This window comes from Salvelinus fontinalis, chromosome 41, assembly GCF_029448725.1.
Source record: "Salvelinus fontinalis isolate EN_2023a chromosome 41, ASM2944872v1, whole genome shotgun sequence".
Taxonomy (NCBI): Eukaryota; Metazoa; Chordata; class Actinopteri; order Salmoniformes; family Salmonidae; genus Salvelinus; species Salvelinus fontinalis.
Genome location: NC_074705.1, coordinates 9,748,178 through 9,772,725, shown reverse-complemented (window position 1 = coordinate 9,772,725; position 24,548 = coordinate 9,748,178). Strand labels below are relative to the sequence as shown.

The window sequence follows — 24,548 nt, the reverse complement described above, 5'->3', positions numbered from 1 at the left end:
CGCGGACCGACCGCATGAGAGGGTAACCGTCGCGCGGACCGACCGCATGAGAGGGTAACCGTCGCGCGGACCGACCGCATGAGAGGGTAACCGTCGCGCGGACCGACCGCATGAGAGGGTAACCGTCGCGCGGACCGACCGCATGAGAGGGTAACCGTCGCGCGGACCGACCGCATGAGAGGGTAACCGTCGCGCGGACCGACCGCATGAGAGGGTAACCGTCGCGCGGACCGACCGCATGAGAGGGTAACCGTCGCGCGGACCGACCGCATGAGAGGGTAACCGTCGCGCGGACCGACCGCATGAGAGGGTAACCGTCGCGCGGACCGACCGCATGAGAGGGTAACCGTCGCGCGGACCGACCGCATGAGAGGGTAACCGTCGCGCGGACCGACCGCATGAGAGGGTAACCGTCGCGCGGACCGACCGCATGAGAGGGTAACCGTCGCGCGGACCGACCGCATGAGAGGGTAACCGTCGCGCGGACCGACCGCATGAGAGGGTAACCGTCGCGCGGACCGACCGCATGAGAGGGTAACCGTCGCGCGGACCGACCGCATGAGAGGGTAACCGTCGCGCGGACCGACCGCATGAGAGGGTAACCGTCGCGCGGACCGACCGCATGAGAGGGTAACCGTCGCGCGGACCGACCGCATGAGAGGGTAACCGTCGCGCGGACCGACCGCATGAGAGGGTAACCGTCGCGCGGACCGACCGCATGAGAGGGTAACCGTCGGGTAGCCGTCGCGCGGACCGCATTGGCTGTCTTGTCAATAAATCAGGTTTGTCTAAGAAATATATAGTGGTCTTTTATTTTTTGAACCTAATGCAGGGATTGTCAACTAGATTTAGCTGTGAGATCTTTTTATTGAGCAGATGGTCAGGGGGCTTGAACACGATTACAAATAATTTGTAGACTGCAAATTGACCGCAATAAGCCCAAACAGATATAACATTTGACTAAATCATAGTAATTTCAAACCTTACTTACATATGATTGTATACAAATGTAGCTCTTATTATGCGTGGGAATACTTTGGAACAGATTTCCAAAAATAAAATCACTTGGAGCTGGTGTTTTTACGGTCTTAAAAATTGCTCAGAACTAAACTCAGGAAACATCAGTAGTTTCTGTTCACAAAGAGATATGACTGAACTGACTGAGTGACCTCGTTTTCTTGCAGGAGTAAAACAGCTGCCTTGACTGACAATAGGATACGCACCATGAATGAAGTGGTGTCTGGAATCAGGATCATCAAAATGTATGCCTGGGAGAAGCCCTTCTCAGCACTGGTCAATGATGTCAGAAGGTAAAAAAAAGTATAACATTGAAGATTTTGAACTGATCCCACTGCACAGAACAAACTCAATATTGAGATGGTGTTAGATTTGTAGATAGTGTTACTGTAATAATGCTTACTTAACAAGCGCTATTGTCCAAAGCCCATTACAGATTGTGAAATATGTTTTTTCAAGAATTCTGCCATCACCCATGATTCAATTCAGCTGGTTATCCTGTTAGGATTGCTGACGCGAGTGACGGTCCCATGATGTGTTTTAACCAAATACCTTCCTCTTATTTTTCTGTGATGAGGAATCGACACCGACAATCGCTTCTTGTGATGTTGTAACGATGTTTAAGGAAATTGTCAAACACACTAACTACATTCATGTCTCTCCTGAGGGTTTATCCAGACATTTTAGATAGACTCAATGCATTGTCTAGATAAGCTTATCTAGTACTTTGTGCCAAAGTAACACTGACACAAATGTATAAGTTATACAAACATACAGTTGTCAGTCAAATCGACTGAAATCCTAGTGATTAACCCTTTTCATTAGGCTTGGGTGGTATACTGGGGTATTTTGAAATACCCACGGTATGATTTTCAATACTGTCAATATATACTCAGTGGCATATTTATTAGGTACACCCATCTAGTACCGGGTTGGACCCACCTTTTCCTCCAGAACGGTCTGAATTTTTCAGAGATTAGAAACTTTGCTCAATTAGTATCAATGGACCTAGCGTGAGCCAGGAAAACATTCCCCCACACCATTACAACACCGCCACCAGCCTGTACTATTGGCAGGATGGGGCCATGGACTCATGCTGCTTACGCCAAATCCTGACTTTACCGTTGGACCAGGTAATGTTTTTCCACTCCTCAATTATCCAGCGTTGGTGATGGCGTGCCCATTGGAGCCGCATCTTCTTGTTTTTAGCTGATAGGAGTGGAACCCCGGTGTGGTCATCTGTTGCAAGGACCGAGGAGTTGTGTGTTCCGAGTTGCCGTTCTGCACACCAGTGTTGTACTGCGCCGTTCTTTGCCTGTTTGTGGCTGCCTGATTCTTGCCATTCTCCTTCGAGCTCATCAACTAGGTGTTTTCGCACACAGGACTACCGCTGACTGGGTGTTTTTTGTTTGTCGCACCATTCTGTGTAATCTTAGTCAGTGCCGTTGCTGAGATACTGGAAGCAGCCCGCCTGGCACCGACGATCATACCATGCTTAGTCTCTTAGGTCACTCGCTTTGCCCATTCTAACGTTCAATCAAACAGTAACTGCATGCTTTATATAGCAAGCCACAGCCATGTGAATTACTGTTGGGGTGGTGTACCTAATAAACTGGACACTGAGTGTATGTATATGTTTTATAAATAAATACCTGCAGTTATCTTGTGCACTAGGTTAATAGATAAAGCAGATGGTGTTCTTAATTTCGCCTGTTTGTTTTTCTCATTATGAAGCCCTTCCCCAAAGCAGCTGATTGAGCCAATCATGGTATGTTTGTTTACAAAGAGCACACAGAGTTAACGGAAGCTTTCGTGACGACTGTTGTCCAGTGCAAGAGAGGTGATCAAGTTACGCTTGAAGTTAAATGAAGCTAAATATCGTACAGCTAGTAGGTGCTATGCACACCGGTTTGTGTCAAGAACTGCAACGCTGCTGAGTTTCACACTGAACAGTTTCCTGTGTGTGTCAAGAATGGTCCACCACCTAACGAATTGAGGCTCCTCTGAGGGCAAAAGTGGGGTGCAACGCAATATTAAGAAGGTGACCTTATTGTTTTGTACACTCAGTGTATATTACGATGTCCTAAAATGGACAACGGATCACAGAGCTGACACAAAGCCACTGGCATGTTAACAGGTGTCAACAAGCTCTCACAGCTTCTCCACCTCAGAGCTGTGACATGGACCTGCTGCTACTATCCAGTCATAAGGCTGTCTAAATCTCTGTCACCTGCCTGTTAGTATAAGGAGAACAAGGTGCCCATGGTTCATCCCAGTGATAAAAATAGTCAATCTGAGCAATTTTATAAAGGGCTACATAAGGATTCCTCGTGCAGTGGTTCATAATGTCACTGAGTGAATCTGTGGTGCACATCGGCACTGTTTGAATTCTGGATAGCAACAACCTCTCCCCATGCAACAGGACAACCCCTGCTCCTCCCCAGTTGAATATTAACACATACTCGCAGGGCTAAGAAAAGTGGCCAGATAAACCAACAGTCATCAAAGCCATGTTATCAGTGTGTCGTCTTCCTGGTTTTCATGTCAATCATGTAGCGTCCTCAGGCATATTTATATGCAGACTTGTTTCTCTGTGGTCTTATATTTATTGAAATGCTTCCTGGGTTTGTTTTTTGTTACGGAACGCTTCTCTTCCATTCTTCCCCCAGGAAAGAGATCTCCAAGATCATGTCGAGCTCCTACCTGCGAGGCCTCAACATGGCCTCCTTCTTTGCGGCCAGTAAGATCATCGTCTTCATCACCTTCACCGTCTATGTCTTCCTGGGGAACACCATCTCAGCCAGCCGGGTGTTTGTGGCCGTGTCTTTGTACAGTGCCGTCCGCCTCACCGTCACCCTCTTCTTCCCCTCGGCCATAGAGAAACTGTCTGAGACGCGCATCAGCGTCCGCAGGATCAAGGTACAAAATACATGTGAGCTTCTGAGACTGCAACCATTTTAAGGAGTTTCAGTATTGATTTGTGGTATCATATGGTAAAGTTACTGGGAAGCACACAGCATCTGTAGTTAATCCAAGGTAGAGATGCTATGACGCATTGTCCCTCGTTAAAAAGAAACCATGTGAAATGAAGACGTAAAGCAGCTAAGCGCTGATGTGAATCATCACATTCTTTCTTGGGTGGTTTTAATCCAGCAAGTTGTTCTGGTTATTGTGCATTACTGTATGCATTATCTCTGACATATGTAAGTAGTAGTGCACTATATAGGGATTGACCAGGCTACCATTTAGGACTCAGTCAAGCAATCCCCATGGAGGCATGTGACAGAGGCCCTTAGCCTCATATCTCCATTCAGACCATGGAGAAGGCCAATAGATTTGTAAGTCGCTCTGGATAAGAGCGTCTGCTAAATGACTTACATTTACATTTAACATTTAAGTCATTTAGCAGACGCTCTTATCCAGAGCGACTTACAAATTGGACTTAAATGTAAATGTAAGTATTATCTCTGTGTGAACCATACAATACCAGAGCTCTCCTGAGGTTGTGCAAGGCTCGTCTTCTGCACGTGTTGGCTTCTGACAGTGCAGGTGTCGTCTCTGCGCTGGGTTCCTTTTTGGTTAATTTTAGATGTGCTGTCCTGACAGTTGCCTGGATGCCAATGTGAAACACAAGTCCCAGCTCTGGCTGAACTCCCAAGACTCATTATGTAATCCTGTCACATTATCATCTTTATGATCAGTGACTGTAAAATCATCATGGGACTTATCTGAGCCACAGCCAGGCTTTTCATTACTGTACGTCATCTGATTGTTCATAGCCAGGGATGTAACAGGCATCATTGCTATCAAGATCTTCAAGTTGTTAAATGTGTCATCTCGATCCAACACGATTGTAAACAAAGCCTGGGATCCGTCTCGACGCGGTGGTTTTGTTAACATGATGAGACATGGCTGTATATCACTGGTTCTCTCTTGTTTCCACTCTCAGACTTTTCTCCTGTTGGATGAGATTGTGAAAAGCGAACATGGATTCCTCCAGGAGGAGAAGCAAGAGCCCAATGTGGAGATCCAGGACCTGATTTGCTACTGGGACACGGTGAATGTTCAACCGCTGCCATCCAGACTCCTAAATACAGCTTTAGTGCTGTTTACTGCTATCTCACACACCTTTATTACAGCTTGATGCTACTTGTTGTGTGTGTGTGTGTGTGTATACAGTGAGCTCAAAGTATTGGGACAGAGGCAAAGTTGTTTTGTCTCTACTCCAGCACTTTGAGCTCACTGTATACACACTCCAGATTTGAAATATTACTATGGAGGTTAAGGTGCAGACTCAGCTTTAATTTGACCGTATTTTCTTCCATATAGGGTGAACCGTTTAGAAATTACACCACCTTTTTGTACAATGTCCTCCCATTTTAGGGGACCAAAAGTATTAGGACAAATTCACTTGTGTATTAAAGTAGTCAACAGTTTAGTATTTGGTCCCATATTCCTAGCACACACTGATTACATCAAGCTTGTGACTCTAAAAACGTGATGGATGCATTTGCTGTTTGTTTTGGTTGTTTCAGATTATTTTGTGCCCAATAGAAATTAAATGTTAAATGTCGCTTATTGTAAATAAGACTATAATGTTTCTAAACACTTCTACATTAATGTGGCTGCTACCATGATTATGGATAGTCCTGAATGATTTGTGAATAATGATGAGTGAGAAAGTTATATCATACCCCCAAGACATGCTAACCTCTCACTGTATTACAACTCTTATAATAAAGTCTAACCTGAAATGTCCCCTCTCTCACTCTTTACAGAGTCAGGACGCCCCGTCTCTCCAGAACCTGTCACTCACAGTAAAGTCCGAGCAGCTTGTCGCTGTCATTGGACCTGTGGGGGCTGGAAAGGTCAGAGGTCATGTTTCTTGGTGTGCCAGCCTATTACATCACTGTATGAGGACAGCAAGGCAACTGGAATATTTATTTTTCTACCGTGTGAATCAGAAACGGGTATTGCAGGATTTGTAAACATTGAGGTTTTCTCCTCTGACTGTGACATAGTGCCTTTCTTTGTGTACACTGAGTGTACAAAACATTATGAATACCTGCTCTTTCCATGAGACTGACCAGGTCAATGCTATGATACCTTACTGATGTCACTTGTTAAATCCAATTTAACCTCTACTTCCTCACCCTCCCGGACCCGGGATCCTCCTCATCAAAAAAGCTGACTAGCATAGCCTAGCCTAACGGGACAGGGATATCATATAATTTTCATGAAATCACAAGTCCAATACAGTACACAAGTCCAATACAGCAAATGAAAGATTAACATTTTGTGAATCCAGCCATCATTTCCGATTTTTTAAAAATGTTTTACAGCGAAAACACTATGTATTTCTATTAGCTAACCACAATAGCAAAACACACAACTGCATATTTTCACCATGTTTCCACCGCATAGGTAGCTTTCACAAAACCGACAAGAGATAAAATTAGTCACTAACCAAAAAACAACTTCATCAGATGACAGTCTTATAACATGTTATACAATACATTTATGTTTTGTTCGAAAATGTGCATATTTGAGGTATAAATCATTTTACATTGCAGCCACCATCAAAAATAGCACCAAAGCAGCCAGAATAATTAGAGAGCAACGTGAAATACATAAATACTCATCATAAAACATTTATGAAAAATACATGGTGTACAGCAAATGAAAGGTGAATCCAGCCAATATTTCCTATTTTTTAAAAAGTGTTTTACAGCGAAAACACAATATAGAATTATATTAGCTTACCACAATAGCCAAACACACAAAAGCATTTATTCACCGCAAAGGTAGCTTTCGCAAAAAACAGCAATAGATATAAAATTAATCACTAACCTTTGGACAACTTCATCAGATGACAGTCTTATAACATCATGTTATACAATACATTTATGTTTTGTTCGAAAATTTGCATATTTAGAGCTGCAAATCGTGGTTATACATTGTGAATACGTAGCAACATTTCCCCAGAATGTCCGGAGATATTTTGGACACTCACCTAATTTGACCAAAGAACTCATCATAAACTTTACATAAAAATACTTGTTGTATGGCAAATGAAAGATACACTGGTTCTTAATGCAACCGCTGTGTTAGATTTTTTAAAATAACTTTATCACAACATACAGCTTGGGTTATTGTGAGACAGCGCTCACAAACACGGCGGAGAATAGGCATCAACATATTACACAGAAATACGAAATAACATCATAAATGTTTTCTTACTTTTGCTGAGCTTCCATCAGAATGTTGTACAAGGAGTCCTATTTCCAGAATAAATCGTTGTTTGGTTTTAGAATGTCCGTTTTTTCAGTCAAATTAGCAACCTTGGCTAGCATTGTGGCGCGAACATTCCCATCCTCTCTTGGCGCAAAGAACGGAAAATTCCAAAAGTCCCATTTAAACGTTGAATAAACTGATAAAACTCGGTTGAACAAACCTACTTTGATGTTTTTCTCATATGTATCAAATAAAATCAGAGCCGGAGATATTCGCCTTGTATACCGAACGCTTTTCAGAAGACAATGTCGAGCTCCCCCGCGTGCCGTCGAAGACAAAGAAAATACCGGACCTGTCACTCCAAAAGCTCTTATTCGGCCTCAGATCAAGCTAGACACCCCATTCCACCTTTCACTGCCTGTTGACATCTAGTGGAAGGCGTATGAAGTACATACATATCGATAAATAAAAGCCAGTTGAATAGGCAGGCCCTGAAACAGAGCCTCGTTTTCAGATTTTTCACTTCCTGTATGGAAGTTTGCTGCCAAATGAGTTCTGTTTTACTCACAGATATAATTCAAACAGTTTTAGAAACTTCAGAGTGTTTTCTATCCAATAGTAATAATAATATGCATATTGTATGATCTAGAACAGAGTACGAGGCCGTTTAAATTGGGCACGATTTTTCCCAGAGTGAAAGCAGCGCCCCCCTATTGACAAGAAGTTTAATCAGTGTAGACGAAGGTGAGGGGACAGGTTAAATAAGGATTTTTAAACCTTGAGACATGGTGCCATTGAGGGTGAATGGGCAAGACAAAAGATTTAAGTGCCTTTTGAATGGGGTATGGTAGTAGGTGCCAGGTGACTGGTTTGAGTGTGTCAAGAACTGCAACGTTGTAGGGTTTTTCACGTTCAACAGTTTTCCTGTGTGTATCAAGAAGGTTCCTCCATCCAAAGAACATCCAGCCAACTTGGCACAAATGTGGGAAGCATTGGAGTCCACATGGACCTGCATCTGTGTAACGCTTTCGACACCATGTAGAGTCCATGCCCTGACGATTTTGAGGCTATTCTGAGGGCAAACTCAATATTGGGAAGGTGTTCCTAGTGTTTTGTACACTCAGTGTATGTTCTTATCAAGCTCACCTGTTCCCCCTTCAAATTTCCCACAGTCCTCTCTGCTCAGCGCCATCCTGGGGGAGTTGCCTCACGACAAAGGGGTGTTGAAGGTCAAAGGTCAGCTGACCTATGCCTCCCAGCAGCCCTGGGTGTTCCCTGGAACCATCCGCAGCAACATCCTGTTTGGCAAAGAGCTCCATTCTCAGAAGTATGAGAAGGTCCTGAGAGCCTGCGCCCTCAAGAGGGTAAGACACACTGGATGGAGTTCTCATGGTATTTAACGCTGGGAGATTGCTAAATGCAAGGATTGACGCTCCATTGAGACCATTGAGACCTCTTGAACTTTGACTGCAAAGAGAACCAACACCTTGGGCTCTAGGTGGTACGCCTTCCATCAGAGCTGTCAACACTCGTTCATGAACACATACACACTCTCTGTCCCCTCTGCCCTATTGAACACAATGTGAGACTAGATTTATGCTCTGTCCCCTCTGCCCTATTGAACACAATGTGAGACTAGATTCACGCTCACAACCACATCCCATGAAACAGACATCTGCTCTACAAACACACTTCCTCTTTGATCAGAGGACTGGACTTTCAGCCACACATTCACTTGCCATGGAGAACACTTCAAACACACAGTGATCTGTAGTGAGTGTCACTTCCCCAGCCGTGCACTCTGTAACACTAACACTGTCCTCTTTCACTTTGTACAAACTGCATTCCCTCTGTGTGTGGAAGATCATGTCCTGCACAGTCATTATGGTCCTCCTGTTTGAGGGATTGTGGTTCCTATTAACTCCTGTCGTCTTTGTTGTCCCTTCTGTGTTCAGGACATGGAGCTGCTGCCAGACGGGGACCTGACATTGATAGGGGACAGAGGAGCCACCCTCAGTGGGGGACAGAAAGCTAGAGTGAACCTGGCCCGGTAAGACCACAGCTCCACTTCAAACCAGAGTAGAAATGAGAAATTCTATAGATGAATATCCTCCAGTCTCTATCTGAAAGCCTTGTTGTGTCTCAGGGCTGTGTACCAGGATGCTGATATCTACCTGCTGGACGACCCTCTAAGTGCTGTGGATGCTGAGGTCGGGAGACACCTGTTTGAACAGTGAGTGAACCACAGTTTCAGCTAAACCGTTTTAATTTTTTTATACACAACTGTATAGTGACGCAATACAATAATACACTGCTAGAACTTTGCTCTCAGTACACCGTCTCAATATGACTGTAAAAGAGCAAAACGATAGAACACACGAACCGACTGGGCACACACTGGTTGAATCCAAGTTGTGTCCACGTCATTTCAATGAAATGATGTTGAACCAATGTGGAATAGATGTAGAATTGACTTCTGTGCAAGTGCATCCATTTTGCAGCACCGTAATCCTCACTCTCCTTGTCCTTTATAAGGGGTCACGGGGATTGCCACAGGGTAGCTCACCAAGTCTAAACAAGATGTGCTACGGTAACATTGGCTAAGCAAGGACATTAGCTCAAAGATCATGAGCAAAGCATACAGCAATGTGTTCCTCTCTTACTGAAGTATGTAATACAGTGGAAGAACTACTGACTTACTGAAGCATAAACTGGAATATGTACGGTACTTCCACTATTGTTCTGGGGCGTTATGAAGGATTCTGTTCCTGCTCCTGTCCCCCAGTCCTTTGTTGGTGGCTGGTTATTTATCTGGCAGGGTAGCAGAAAGTCTGGAGTGTTCTATTCCAACCTCCCTGAGGTCTCCATCAAAGCAGCCCAAGCCTCTGATCACAGCAGATGGGCCCGGTGGGGACCAGTGAGGGTAGGAAGGCAGGAAAAGGAGTGGTGCTGCTGCCACTGTCAAGCACACAATGGGAACAGAGCCGTACTCTACCTCTTCCTGTCACATGACATGGTCCCCTGGAAAGTGTTCATAATGGAACCAGCAGGGCAGTGATGAGAGGTGGGCTGCACAAAAAGCTATAATGGTTAGAACAGGTTTCAATAGCATTGTAAGTGTAAATCTGTGTTTTTGGTGTGGATGCTGTCACAGACCTGCCAACATGCACACATTTTACTTACCAACTATGCAATTCTGTCCATGTACGAGATTGAGTTAAAAGTATGCAGAAATGAATAGGGCCTGAATTGATTTTCATAAAACATCCACTGAGTAAATCATCCCGATTCTCGAGCTGCAACACACAGACATGTGTGGAGTTAACAGATATGGCAATTTAATACATCATTATTGGACGTAGCTACCCCGCGTCTGCCCCTCCTATTTGTTGTGATGCTGAGTTTGCCGACTGTCAGCTGTACGTACACATGGACAAATCCCTTTGACTCCGTGTGTTGTGGAAAGGTAAACGCATTTTTTCAAGTTAACGTTAGCAAACATAAGCTGGACATTCAGTGGGCTCTAAAGTGTCAGCAGTTCACTCACATTTGCTAGTGAAAGAAATGAAATGCAAATACGAAAAATAACTGGTCGGGCGAGTGTGATATACATTTAATACTGAGTCTCATTTAGTTGTATTTTCCACGTAACATTACGAGGATCACACAACCTGATAGACTGTAATGATCAAATCAAGATAAACATCTTGGCATTAAATGGAGTCGGGAGTTTAAAAGACTGTGCGATGAAGAATGAGTGAGTGTCTGGTATTAGCTATAGAGGAAATGCTTCTAAAATGCTTTGCACTAGATTTGAGATTTTATCAATTTCGAAAATCTGAAATGATGTATGCGCTGCCAAGGAATCCAATATGCACCTTTACCTCGGCTGAAACAGCGGACTCTTCTAGAGAACAGCGTTCAGGTTCCCTTTGTGGTAGCCTACTGAAGCTTTGTGTAGCCAGTTTGATCTGTGTCGATGCGATCATATTTTATATTTTTTCAAAATGATTTAGCTTTTATTGTTGTTTAGGAGCCATGTCTAAAAAGCCAATACTTGTGAGCTGGCCCTAGTGATTGTCACCTCTCAAACAGGGCCAATCTCCAATTTGCCGGCACGCATCTGGTACTCTAAAAAGTTGGACAGAGTTGGCAGGTTTGCTGTCATCTCAGACTGATCCTCTGTCTCCATGGGTCTGTCTCGGTGTCTATTTCCATGTGTGTCCAGGTGTATCTGTGGTATTCTGAAGAACAAGCCCCGCATCCTGGTCACCCACCAGTTGCAGTACCTCCAAGCAGCCAACCAGATCCTCGTTCTCAAGGAGGTGTGTTCAACATTCCACACAAACTTTAAGACTACAAAGGAGCACATATGCACTACCTTGTGCTTAAGTTAATGCAGGACCTGCACTGCAAGCGGGGTGGATACCTGTTACCATGGGTTACACTGTAAACAAAGTTGGTGTAAACACACGTAGGAACACCTGTATAAATGCAGACAGACTTATACATTACATACAAACTCCAGATGTTGTGGGGTGTGACTTTCGTGTTTCTGTTTCAGGGTCACATGGTGGCAAGGGGGACGTACAGCGAACTCCAGCGCTCTGGGGTCGACTTCACCTCCCTCCTGAAGAGGGAAGAGGAGGGGCCACAAGCCCCAGGGGCGGAGACTGAAAGCCGCTCGCCATGCAGACGCACCCTCTCGCAGAATGCAGAGGTCTCCCACACCTCCTCCATACGCCCTGTTAAAGATGGAACTGAACAGCTTCCGGTGGGTCCCGCCCACTTCCGGTCCAGTCCTTAGATACAGTCACTAGGAGCATTTTCACTCTGCCCCTGATATTTTGTAGCAAAGCAGTGAGTGAAGAAAAAGTTACCTGTGCTTGCTCTTTTTGTCCACAAGGCAGTGCGTACAAACTTTAGTAGAAGTTTGCCAGACAGCAAAGTCCGTCACACGTCATATCTCAGACAGCACTGACCCGATTTTGAGACTTAGGTGAATGATGTCTTGCCATAGAAATCCGGAATTTACACAATTACACTTTTTTGGCCCAAGATGGGGGGGGGGGCACTGCATCATTCGTGGGGGACAGTGTTTACTGTTGCCTTGTAATTTTAGTAGAAGCTATGCAAGCCACAGCAAAGTACATGTTGTACTTTCCTTTAAAAAAAACGAGTTAATTTGTATCTTGTTGACATGCTCAGATTCCTTAACACAGGGGTTGTGTAAGTTCTCAACTTCCCTCGTGCTTGAACCTCTACAGAGTTTCTCCTACAGAGTGCACAGAATGACTCATTTTATTTGCAGTGGCTTTAATGAATAACCCCCAATAAATCATATGGTGTTTGTGTGTAACTGCAGGCAGAGCCTGTCCAGACAGTAGTCGAGGAGAGCCGCTCGGAGGGGACCATCGGCGTCGACCTCTATGTCAAGTACCTGAAGGCAGGCGCCAACATCCTGGTGTTGATAGGAGTTGTATTACTCCAGTTCCTAGCTCAGGTAATGACATCATAACCCCAGTACAACTACATGGTCAAAAACAGCACTAGTAGTGTGGAAGAAACTCAATCTGATGACTTCATTAAATGATATAGGTCTAATAACATGTGTTTTTGTGTGCAGGCAGCATATATTCTGCAGGACTGGTGGTTGGCCTATTGGTAAGACGTTTTAATTTCACTGTTCATTTCCAGTCATGCAATTGTCATGTTACCCTTTTAACATGCTGTGTTGGGACTGGCTCTCTGCTTTAGCTCTGTCTCCTCTGTGATTGACAGGGCAGGAGAGCAGGAGAAGCTCAACGTTAACGGCACTGTGACCGTCCAAAATGGTGTCAACGTCACTGAAGAGCTGAACCTGGATTTCTACCTCGGCATTTACGCAGGTGAGACACCGTGGAAACCCTACTCGGGGAGTTGTTTTGCTACTCCTAGAATAGTGTCATGCAGGCTCTTTCTTCCTCCATACCGTTTGTGTGTCTGTCTGTTTACAAAATGTGTGCTTCAAAATGTAACGTCCTAAAATGGAAAATCTGTGTTTTCAGGTTTGACTGGAGCAACTCTCATCTTTGGCTTTGCCAGGAGTCTGGTGATGTTCAATGTGCTGGTGAAAGCTGCTCAGTCTCTGCACAACCGCATGTTCATCTCTATCCTCCGGACGCCTGTACGCTTCTTTGACGTCAACCCAATTGGTGAGCCATAAGCCTATGCGCAAACTGGAACGATTTTCTGTGTTGAGAGACGCTACATTGTTTGCTTAAGGTCAAACATTAATATCTGTCGACAAAGAAAAGTCTTTAAATTCCTGGTCTTGTCTTCTGTGTCCCAGGAAGAGTCCTCAACCGCTTCTCTAAGGACATTGGCCAACTGGACGCGGCCTTACCGTGGACCTTTGTGGACTTCATTCAGGTGAGCCACGACACATTTTGGCCGGTCATCTTCACAAGGTATTTACTATTCGATCACCAGTTAACCTGTTCCCTTTCGGACTGTTTTCCTGAGTAGATATTCCTGCAGATCATCGGTGTGGTTGCTGTAGCGGCCTCAGTCATCCCCTGGATCCTCATCCCATTGGCTCCTCTTATCATCGTCTTCCTGTTCCTGAGACGCTACTTCCTGCAGACGTCACGAGATGTCAAGCGCCTGGAATCCACCAGTGAGTGCCAGTGGCCTTTTTTTGCTTAATAGTGTGCGTGCACATGGACAGTAATCAGTAACCATGTGTCTCTCTGCAGCTCGGAGTCCAGTCTTTTCCCACCTGTCCTCGTCCCTCCAAGGTCTGTGGACGATTCGAGCCTTCAGAGCCGAGGAGCGATTCCAAAATACCTTTGATGCTTATCAGGATCTGCACTCAGGTGATTGGCCTTACTTCCGCTTTGTTTGTCTCCAATGGGTCTAAGTACATTGATGGAGAATGATATTTAATAACATGTGTACATTCTACCCAGTCTCCACTCTGTGCGGTCCGTTCTATAGGAATATAACTGAATCAGTGTCCCTCAGAATCCTGGTTCCTGTTCCTGGTCACCTCTCGCTGGTTCGCCATCCGCCTGGATGGCATGTGCGCCGTCTTCGTCACCATCACTGCCTTCGGCTGCCTTCTGCTCCGAGACCGTAAGGGACAACGGCACACAGAGCCAACACAATTACAGAGTACAGTCGTGGCCATAAGTTTTGAGAATGACACATATTAGTTTCCACAAAGTTTGCTGCTTCAGTGTCTTTAGATATTTTTGTCAGATGTTACTATGGAATACTTAAGGCTTTTATTGACAATTACATGAAGTTGATGCAAAGAGTCAATATTTGCAGTGTTCCTTTTTCAAGACCTCTGCAATCCGCCCTGGCATGCTGTCAATTAACTTCTGGGCCACATCCTGACTGATGGCAGCCCATTCTTGCATAATCAACGCTTGGAGTTTGTCAGAATTTGTGGGTTTTTGTTTGTCCATTTGCCTCTTGAGGATTGACCACAAGTTCTAAATGGGATTAAGGTCTGGGGAGTTTCCTGGCCATGGACCCAAAATATTGATATTTTGTTCCCCGAGTCAGTTAGTTATCACTTTTGCCTTATGGCAAGGTGCTCCATCATGCTGTAAACGGCATTGTTCATCACCAAACTGTTCCTGGATGGTTGGGAGAAGTTGCTCTCGGAGGATGTGTTGGTACCATTCTTTATTCACGGCTGTGTTCAGGCAAAATTGTGAGTGAGCCCACTCCCTTGGCTGAGAAACAACCCCACACATGAATGGTCTCAGGATGCTTTACTGTTGGCATGACACAGGACTGATGGTAGCGCTCACCTTGTCTTCTCCGGAAAGCTTTTTTCCGGATGCCCCAAACAATCAGAAAGGGGATTCATCAGAGAAAATGACTTTACTCCAGTCCTCAGCAGGCCAATCCCTATACCTTTTGCAGAATATCAGCCTGTCCCTGATGTTTTTCCTGGAGAGAAGTGGCTTTTTTGCTGCCCTTCTTGACACCAGGCCATCCTCCAAAAGTCTTCGCCTCACTGTGCATGCAGATGAACTCTCACCTGCCTGCTGCCAATCCTGAGCAAGCTCTGTACTGGTGGTACCCCGATCCCACAGCTGAATCAACTTTAGGAGGCGGTCCTGGCGCCAGCTGGACTTTCTTGGGTGCCCTGAAGCCTTCTGCACAACAATTGAACCGCTCTCCTTGAAGATCTTGATGATCTGATAAATGGTTGATTTAGGTGCAATATCCTTGCCTGTGAAGCCCTTTTTGTGCAAAGCAATGATGACGGCACGTGTTTCCTTGCAGGTAACCATGGTTGACAGAGGAAGAACAATGATTCCAAGCACCACCCTCCTTTTGAAGCTTCCCTTCTGTTATTCGAACTCAATCAGCATGACAGAGTGATCTCCAGCCTTGTCCTCGTCAACACTCACACCTGTGTTAATGAGAGAATCACTGACATGTCAGCTGGTCCTTTTGTGGCAGGGCTGAAATGCAGTGGAATTTTGGGGAGGGATTCAGTTAATTTGCATGGCAAAGAGGGACTTTGCAATTCATCTGATCACTCTTCATAACATTTTGGAGTATATGCAAATTGCCATCACGCAAACTGAGGCAGAAGACTTTGTGAAAATGTATATTTGTCATTTTCAAAACTTTTGGTCAAGACTGTACACTTGGGCTGAAGGGGGTTATGAAAACTGCAGCTTGTTGCCAGACCAGACCTAGAATAGCAATGATTGATTGAGCATTGGGTCTAACCAGTGTCCTGTTTGTTTCTCCTCTGCCCTTGTTAGAGGTGGAGGCTGGATCTGTAGGCCTGGCGTTGTCCTACGCTGTGACTCTCATGGGGATGTTCCAGTGGGGGGTACGGCAGAGTGCTGAGGTGGAGAACATGGTGAGACAACCCAGATATGTAGAGGAACACCTGTATTTACAATCAACCCCTTCAGAGATGCTACATGCTTTACAAACCCACCAGACAACTTCATCTGGAAGTATGTTGATTGAGATGTGTAACCCAGTTCTCAGAACTATTAGTGGTCACTCTGAAACTGCCTCCTGTTCTATTTGGACTTTCATCTTGCTCATGCTGGTTTTCATGCCAGGATGGAATGTTCGTCCATAACATCTTTCAGGAATCCAGCCTGAAGGTTTTCTGAAGCTTCTTAATGCAGCTCTCTATAGTGCTTTTAGTTTCAAGTTTAAATGTACTGCACAAGTACAGTGAAATGCCTTTTCTTGCCAGCTCTAAACCCAACAATGCAGCACTAAAAATAACAGAACAAAATCACATGAGAAATAGAAATAAGAGCATGTGAAGTGAGTAAGCTATATTTGGGGTCAGTCAGTTCCAGTACCATATTTACAATGTGCAGGGATACTGGAGTGATAGGGGTGGGGTAACTATGCATCAGGATGTATGATAAACAGAGGAGCAGCAGCTAATATGATGTGTGTGTGCTAATTAAATTATTCAGTGTGTAGAGTCCTGTGAGTGAGCATAGAGACATAATTAAATACAAGGGTCAACTCTGATCATTTGTGTAGCCATTTTGTTAGCTATTTAGCAGTCTTATGGCTTGGGGATAGAAGCTGTTCAGGAGCCTGTTGGTGTCAGACTTGATGCACTGGTACCACTTACTGTGCGGAAGCAGAGAGGACAGTCTATGGCTTGGGTTGCTGGAATCTGGGCCTGCCTTCCTGGATGGTAGTGAGCTCGTACTGGACTGCTTAGAGACGCCATGCTAGTACAAAAGCCAGGTTTGTTTGACTAACATGGTTAAATCACTGTCCTCAGATGACGTCAGTGGAGAGGGTGGTGGAGTACACAGAGCTGGAGAGTGAAGCACCCTGGGAAACCCAGAAGCGTCCTCCTCCTGAGTGGCCGAGCCAAGGCCTCATCACCTTTGACCGGGTCAGCTTCTCCTACAGCTCAGACGGACCTGTGGTCCTGAAGGACATGAAGGCCATGTTCAGGCCCAAAGAGAAGGTTGGCATCGTGGGCAGGACAGGTGCGGGGAAAAGCTCCCTGGTATCGGCGCTCTTCCGCCTGGCAGAGCCAGAGGGCAGGATCTACATTGACGGAGTTCTGACCTCCGAGATCGGCCTTCATGACCTGCGCCAGAAGATGTCCATCATACCTCAGGTAGCTACTGTTGGTGGGTCTTCTGTGGCTGCTCTGTCCCTTAGTCCTTCTGAATGTATTAAAGGAAAGGCTCCTAGTTCAGATATGGCTATGTTAGAGCTTATTAAATTTGTCTGTTTCTGCAGGACCCGGTACTTTTCACCGGCACCATGAGGAAGAATCTGGACCCTTTTAGCCAGCACACAGACGAAGACCTGTGGAACGCTCTCCAAGAGGTACTGCTCCTCAGACTCCTATTGATACAGTAACGGGACATACAGGTTAATGTGTGTTTTTGGTGGCATTGATCAGGGTCTTACTCCAGTAACTGTTTCCTCTCCAGGTCCAGCTGAAGTCTGTGGTGGAGGAGCTGCCCAATAAGATGGAGACGGTTCTGGCCGAGTCGGGCTCCAACTTCAGTGTGGGTCAGAGGCAGCTGGTCTGTCTGGCCCGAGCCATCCTGAGGAAGAACCGCATCCTCATCATCGACGAGGCCACAGCCAACGTGGACCCCAGGTACAGAGCTGCCTCTCTCATACACACGTGTTGCCATGGAGGACCTCCTGTCTGTCCTTTAGAGCTGAGCAGCAGAGGCAGCTAATATGCTCCATTCATAACCAAGTGGGAAGGGGGTATTTACCACTTATGACTGGGAAAATCCACTTGAAGGCCCCTCCAACTAGTAATTACTAGTGGGGAAACTCGTCTATCAACCCTGAGTTCTGACTTCTCACATGCTGACCTCACCTACTAAGGAAATTCTCGATAACATTTTTGACAGTTAAATGAAAACAGAAAAATCATACTTAAAATAAATAAAGCAATATGGTTTTCGAACACTTGTTCACAGGCATGATAGCTGTAATTTTAGTTTGATGCAGCCTGTTGTCAATTAGCCACTCGTCTTTTCTCAATTAGTTGAAAGCATCCAACTGGTAATTACCACCTTCCCACTTGGTTATGAATGCAACATAAGACTGGGATGCATCTAGTAGTAGAGGAAAGTGTGTGTTTCTCTTCCTCCCAGCTGAGTGTGTTGTCTGTGTCCTGGCTCTGTAGAACAGATGAGTTGATCCAGAAGACGATACGAGACAAATTCAGGGAGTGCACCGTGCTCACCATCGCCCACCGCCTCAACACCATCATAGACAGCGACCGCATTCTGGTGAGAGCTCTCCAGTTACACAATGATCACCCAACATCAACCATCACTCCTGTGTTCCACTGGCACGTTGTGTTAGCTAATCTAAGTTTATCATTTTAAATGGTTAATTGATCATTAGAAAACCCTTTTGCAATTGTTAGGACAGCTGAAAACTGTTGTCCTGATTTAAAGAAGCAATAAAACTGGCCTTCTTTAGACTAGTTGAGTATCTGGAGCATCAGCATTTGATTACAGGCTCAAAATGGTCAGAAACAAAAGTACTTTCTTCTGAAACTCGTCAGTCTATTCTTGTTCTGAGAAATGAAGGCTATTCCATGCGAGAAATTGCCAAGAAACTGAAGATCTCATACAAAGCTGTGTACTACTCCCTTCACAGAATAGCGCAAACTGGCTCTAACCAGAATAGTGGGAGGCCCCGGTGCACAACTGAGCAAGAGGACAAGTACATTAGTGTCTAGTTTGAGAAACAGACGCGTCACAAGTCCTCAACTGGCAGCTTCATTAAATAGTACCCGCAAAACACCAGTCTCAACGTGAAGAGGCGACTCCGGGATGCTGGCCTTCTAGGCAGAGATGCAAAGAAAAAGCCCTATCTCAGACTGGCCAATAAAAAGAAAAGATTAAGATGTTTCTCAAACTAGATACTCTAATGTACTTATCCTCTTGCTCAATTGTTCATCAGGGCCTCCCACTCTTTCTATTCTGGTTAGACCCAGTTTGCGCTGAGATCTTCAGTTTCTTGGCTATTTCTCTCATGGAATAGCCTTCATTTCTCAGAACAAGAATAGACTGACAAGTTTCAGAAGAAAGTACTTTGTTTCTGGCTATTTTAAGCCTAATCGAACCCACAAATGCTGATGATCCAGATACTCAACTAGTCTAAAGGCCAGTTTTATTGCTTTTTTAAAATCAGCACAACAGTTTTCAGATGTGTTAACATAATTGCAAAAGGGTTTTCTAATGATAAACTAGCCTTTTGAAATGATAAACTTGGATTAGCTAACACAACACAGGAGTGATGTTTGCTGATAATGGGCCTCTGTACACCTATGTAGATATTCCATTAAAAATCTGCCGTTTCCAGCTACAATAGTCATTAACAATGTCTACACTGTATTTCTGATCAATTTGATATTTTAATGGACCAACATTTTTTTTGCTTTTCTTTCAAGAACATCTCTAAGTGACCCCAAACTTTTGAACGTGTGTGCAAGGGCTTGTGAGGTCCTTTTTGTATCCCTAATGATAGACCATAGATTACTTACTATAACTTCATTCTGTTCCCAGGTTCTAGACGCGGGTCAGATCCATGCATACGACGAGCCCTACACCCTACTTCAGAACCACGACGGTATCTTCTTCAAGATGGTCCAGCAGACAGGCAGGCAGGAGGCCGTTGCCCTCCTGCAGTCAGCTAAACAGGTAAGTAGCACACTGACTCAACAGAGCATGTCCACTTTACTCTCCCACTCTGTTCAAAGTGACATGCTACCACACAGATGTGTGGGAGTTGTGTTCTTGTGCGTCCACCACATACCTCTGGCTTTTCGGGTTGGCATACACTAACACCGGTTGTCTCGTCTTGATTCAGGCATACAACAGCCGGAGTCGTCCCAGTACGACCAATGGAGGGGTCGGAGCGGACGGCAACTTGGTCATCTTTGAGACGGCCCTGTAACAGCCTGGAGGAGACTTTGACTATTGTTTTAAAGCATGGAGTATTGCTCCTCGGAGTTGGCTGGTACTGCAGTCCCATGGTATTCTCCAGTCTACAGAGATCAACAGTGCCTTATCACCCTGCAAAAACTCCATTTGGACAGGAAGCTGCAAAGAGGTGGAACGGTTTGGTCCAGTGTATCATAGGCTGAGTTGAGTCAAATCCACTTATGCAGTTGTAGGGATTTTTCCTAAAGCTAAGAAAGTTGGGATGGGGTACGTGGTGGGGAAACTCTAAATGTTAAACGTCGCTTTTTTATTTATCAAACAAACATGCAGTAACCAATCGATTTTAAAGGAATAACCATCGAGACACATGACAATTGATTGTATAATCGTGACTTGACTGATAAATATTTTTGCCAGACTTGTGTACACAATTTCAAGGGCCAAAATTTGAGGACTCTTTCCTTAGATTAATTTACATGGCCTATTGTCTGGTTGAAAGTATAAACTACGTCTTGTAGTTTAGTGCCTTCATTTTTTAGCAGCAGTTTTAGATTAATCATCTTTGTATAATTCATATTTATTAAAAATGTAGTAATGTGTAGTCAATGTAAAAACATAAGTTATTTAGCCATACCAAATCAATCATGTAAAATGTGACACTTTGTACACCAGTAATTTGTCTATTCATTTACAACTTATTTGCACCAGCTGCTCCAAATGCAGTATTTACTGTAGTCACTGCATCAAATAGGGCTTGCGATTGTCTTCTGAAACTCAACTCAGGTAGTTTGAATATGAATCCCACTAATTATTTTGTCAAAGGGCAATTTCTCAGGCAAAAATTGTGCTGATACTGTCTGGGAGTGGCCTGAGAGGGGGGAAACTGACAATTGGCTTATTGGCAGATAGACCAATAAGAGTGTTCCAAACCTAACTAATTTACCGCATGGTGACGTCACCATGGAAGGCCAAAATTGTCTGAAATTTCAGCCTGTGTTTTCAAACAGCTCTTACACTACAAGGGCTTCATAATTTCAGTATTACTCCAACCTCAGTGTGGAAACGTTTTATAAAACAGGAAAATCACATGACTGCACTGGGTTAAGAAATGGTTAGTCATGTAGATTAGAAATGTGATTAGTGAGGAATATTGAAAAACAAGTCGCACGCCAGATTCGAACTGGCAACCTAACCTAGGAAAGTCACGTTTGACTGCACTGGGACTTGAAATGGCGTATACAGGAGCTTTTCTCACTTGTAATCGATAGAATTGACTGTGCCTGTTTATATTCAGCATTGATCCTCAGGTCTTGTCGGATGAGTTTACTTCAAATGAATATCACTCACATTTCTAATTGATTAAATCTGTAGTGCAGAAGATCCCCCATTATAGCTTGATTGAAATGCAAAGGTTATTTCTGATTAAGCTGCCGTGGCGTTTACCTTGAATACAGTCTACGCGAATATTGCATTTCATTTGCGCTATAGCGTGGAACTTCCGCCATACAGATGGAATAAAGCCCCTAATCAACATTTGTAAAATCATCTCGTTGATGTGGTGAGTCACAGGATTTATAAATGTGGTTTTCTTTATTTGATGTTCTGTCGAGGGCAGAAACAAAGGTGATTGTTTAAGTTCAGGAATAGTGGTTGGGGTAAGGTTAGAAAACAAACCACACAGATTCAAACCTCTGGCATCAACAAGATTAGAACCTGTGACCTTCTGGTACCTATCCCTGTACCTACAGTTGAAGTCAGAAGTTTACATACACCTTAGCCAAACACATTTAAACTCAGTTTTTCCACAATTCCTGACATTTAATCCGAGTAACAATTCCCTATCTTAGGTCAGTTAGGATCACCACTTTATTTTAAGAATGTGAAATGTCAGAGTAATAGTAGAGAATTATTTCTTTCAGCTTTTATTTCTTTCATCACATTCCCAGTGGGTCAGAAGTTTACATACACTCAATTAGTATTTGGTAACATTGTCTTGAAATGTTTGGCCCAAGTTAAACAATTTTGTGTAGCCTTCCACAAGCTTCCCACAATAAGTTGGGTGAATTTTGGCCCATTCCTCCTGACAGAGCTGGTGTAACTGAGTCGGATTTGTAGGCCTCCTTGCTCGCACACGCTTTTTCAGTTCTGCCCACAGATTTTCTATAGGATTGAGGTCAGGGCTTTGTGATGGCCACTCCAATACATTGACTTTGTTGTCCTTAAGCAATTTTGCCACAACTTTGGAAGTATGCTTGGGGTCATCGTCCATTTGGAAGACCCATTTGCGACCAAGCTTTAACTTCCTGACTGAATTTTTTTATTTTTATTTTTATTTATTTATTTATTTTTGGGGGGGGGGTGGATCAGCTTAATAATGCGGAAAGAATGTTGCTTCCAATGTAATTGTCTGCATCATTTCCAATCCCCCATATTTTTTTGGGTAAATATATATATCCATACACGCATGCATACATATATACATACACATACCTATATAGACATACATACTTTTTTAAAGAATATACCTTTATTATTATTCCCCGCAACCCTACCACCGCTCCCCCAATTGGAGTAAACTAATAAACACTTCTGCTTTTACCTTCAATTTATACATATACATACATACATACATTATACGTATTTTACAGACACAGACTACTTTATAATAGTTCTCTCTTGTTTGTTCTTAGTCCTTCCTCTATTTCTGTTGTCCATCCAATTTTATTTCTACTTGTAACTGTGCTATTTCACAAAAGCTCCGCACCTATACACATTTCACAGATCCCGTATGCCATACATTATCTTGTTATTAGTCCCACCCTTCAGTTCCACTCAACCCTTCCCATCTATCTTCCAACATCATCCATTTCGGATTTTTATTTGCCATATATTTTTCAACTGTGCTGTGATGCTTCACAAAATATTTGAACCTTCCTATTCTCATAGCTTCTACAGATTGTAAATTAAAAATAAACATTTTTGCTAAAATAATTATTATATTATTGATTGATTGACTATGGCTTTTCAAATCCCCCAGTATTGCTATCTGTAGCGTTAGTTCTAGGCAAATGTTGCAATTCTTCAGCCATTCCTGGACCTGTGACCAAAAACGAGCTACATATGGACAATACCAAAATAAATGATCTAATGACTCTGCCTCCTCACAACAGAATCTGCAGAGCTGGGAAGATTGTATACCCCATATATATAACATTCTATTAGTTGCAAGAATTTTGTACAGTAATTTAAATTGAAAAATTCGAAGTTTTGAATCCGGCGTTGTTTTGCGTATCAATTCATAAACCATGTGCCATGGAATGGGTACATCGAAAATCTCTTCCCAACTATTTTGCAATTTATATGGCACAGCTGTCAGTTTTTTGGTCCTTAAATGAAATTGGTATATGTTTTTATTTATCACACTTTTCTTTAACCATTTATGTTCTTTAATACAGGGCCGACATACAAGTTCCTTACTTTTTTCCCCTTCTACTTGCCTCTTCCATTTTTGTGGTAATGCTGCAATTAATTGGTTGTAATTTTGGGTAGAGCAGACATTTCCATATGTCTGTGTTAACTGCATGTGTGACATAACTCCACCAGTCCTATTTATGATATCATTCACAAAAATTATACCTTTTTTAAACATTTCTTCGATAAATACAGTTTTTTTATCAATTACTATATTTGAATTTAACCACAATATTTGTTGTACTATTTGTTCCGTCGTTTCAGGTGGATTAAACTGAAATTGCAACCAACTTTCTAAGGCTTGTTTAAAAAATAAGGATATTTTGGAGATTATTTCCTTTTCAAACAACCGAAAGTGAGCAGTTGTAATCTGAATAAAGGGAAAAAGGCCCTTCTTGAACATAGGATGAGACATTCGTACCAATTTACTAGAGAACCAGTTTGGATTTAAGTATAACTTTTGTATGACTGATGCCTTTAGTGAGAGGTCTAATGCTTTAATATTTAATAATTTCTGCCCTCCGAATTCATATTCGTTATATAAATAGGCCCTTTTAATTTTATCTGGCTTGCCGTTCCAAATAAAATGGAATATTTTTTGTTCATATAATTTAAAAAGCAGGTCACTAGGTGTAGGCAAAACCATAAGCAAATAGGTAAACTGTGATATGACTAAAGAGTTAATCAGGGTGATTTTTCCACAAATAGACAAGTATTTTCCTTTCCATGGTAGCAAGATCTTATCTATTTTTGCTAACTTTCTATAAAAATTTATTGGAGTGAGATCATTTCTTTCTTTTGGGATTTTTATACCGAGTATGTCCACATCTCCGTCAGACCATTTAATTGGTAAACTACATGGCAATATAAAATGTGTATTTTTTAGTG

At 43.4% G+C, this 24,548-nt stretch overlaps 1 protein-coding gene across 3 annotated transcripts in view; it reads left to right on the top strand.

Annotated features, from left to right (window-relative positions):
• Positions 1-23,180, top strand: part of LOC129840680 (ATP-binding cassette sub-family C member 4-like) — a 30,612-nt gene extending 7,432 nt beyond the window's left edge. For 2 of the 3 annotated variants that reach the window (XM_055908730.1, XM_055908731.1), the window contains 24 exons: positions 1,185-1,310; positions 3,687-3,936; positions 4,967-5,074; positions 5,796-5,885; positions 8,424-8,615; positions 9,207-9,301; positions 9,398-9,484; positions 11,480-11,576; positions 11,816-12,025; positions 12,617-12,754; positions 12,878-12,915; positions 13,033-13,139; positions 13,299-13,445; positions 13,583-13,662; positions 13,759-13,909; positions 13,989-14,108; positions 14,257-14,367; positions 16,029-16,129; positions 17,033-17,380; positions 17,506-17,595; positions 17,703-17,875; positions 18,419-18,524; positions 19,812-19,946; positions 20,116-23,180. In XM_055908730.1, the coding sequence (XP_055764705.1) occupies positions 1,185-1,310; positions 3,687-3,936; positions 4,967-5,074; positions 5,796-5,885; positions 8,424-8,615; positions 9,207-9,301; positions 9,398-9,484; positions 11,480-11,576; positions 11,816-12,025; positions 12,617-12,754; positions 12,878-12,915; positions 13,033-13,139; positions 13,299-13,445; positions 13,583-13,662; positions 13,759-13,909; positions 13,989-14,108; positions 14,257-14,367; positions 16,029-16,129; positions 17,033-17,380; positions 17,506-17,595; positions 17,703-17,875; positions 18,419-18,524; positions 19,812-19,946; positions 20,116-20,202 (3,187 nt within the window). In that variant the 3' untranslated portion in view covers positions 20,203-23,180. Of the gene's footprint in view, positions 1-1,184; positions 1,311-3,686; positions 3,937-4,966; positions 5,075-5,795; positions 5,886-8,423; positions 8,616-9,206; positions 9,302-9,397; positions 9,485-11,479; positions 11,577-11,815; positions 12,026-12,616; positions 12,755-12,877; positions 12,916-13,032; positions 13,140-13,298; positions 13,446-13,582; positions 13,663-13,758; positions 13,910-13,988; positions 14,109-14,229; positions 14,368-16,028; positions 16,130-17,032; positions 17,381-17,505; positions 17,596-17,702; positions 17,876-18,418; positions 18,525-19,811; positions 19,947-20,115 lie in introns of those variants that run through there. The other variant, XM_055908732.1, reaches the window with a different exon arrangement.
• The last annotated feature ends 1,368 nt before the right edge of the window (positions 23,181-24,548 follow it).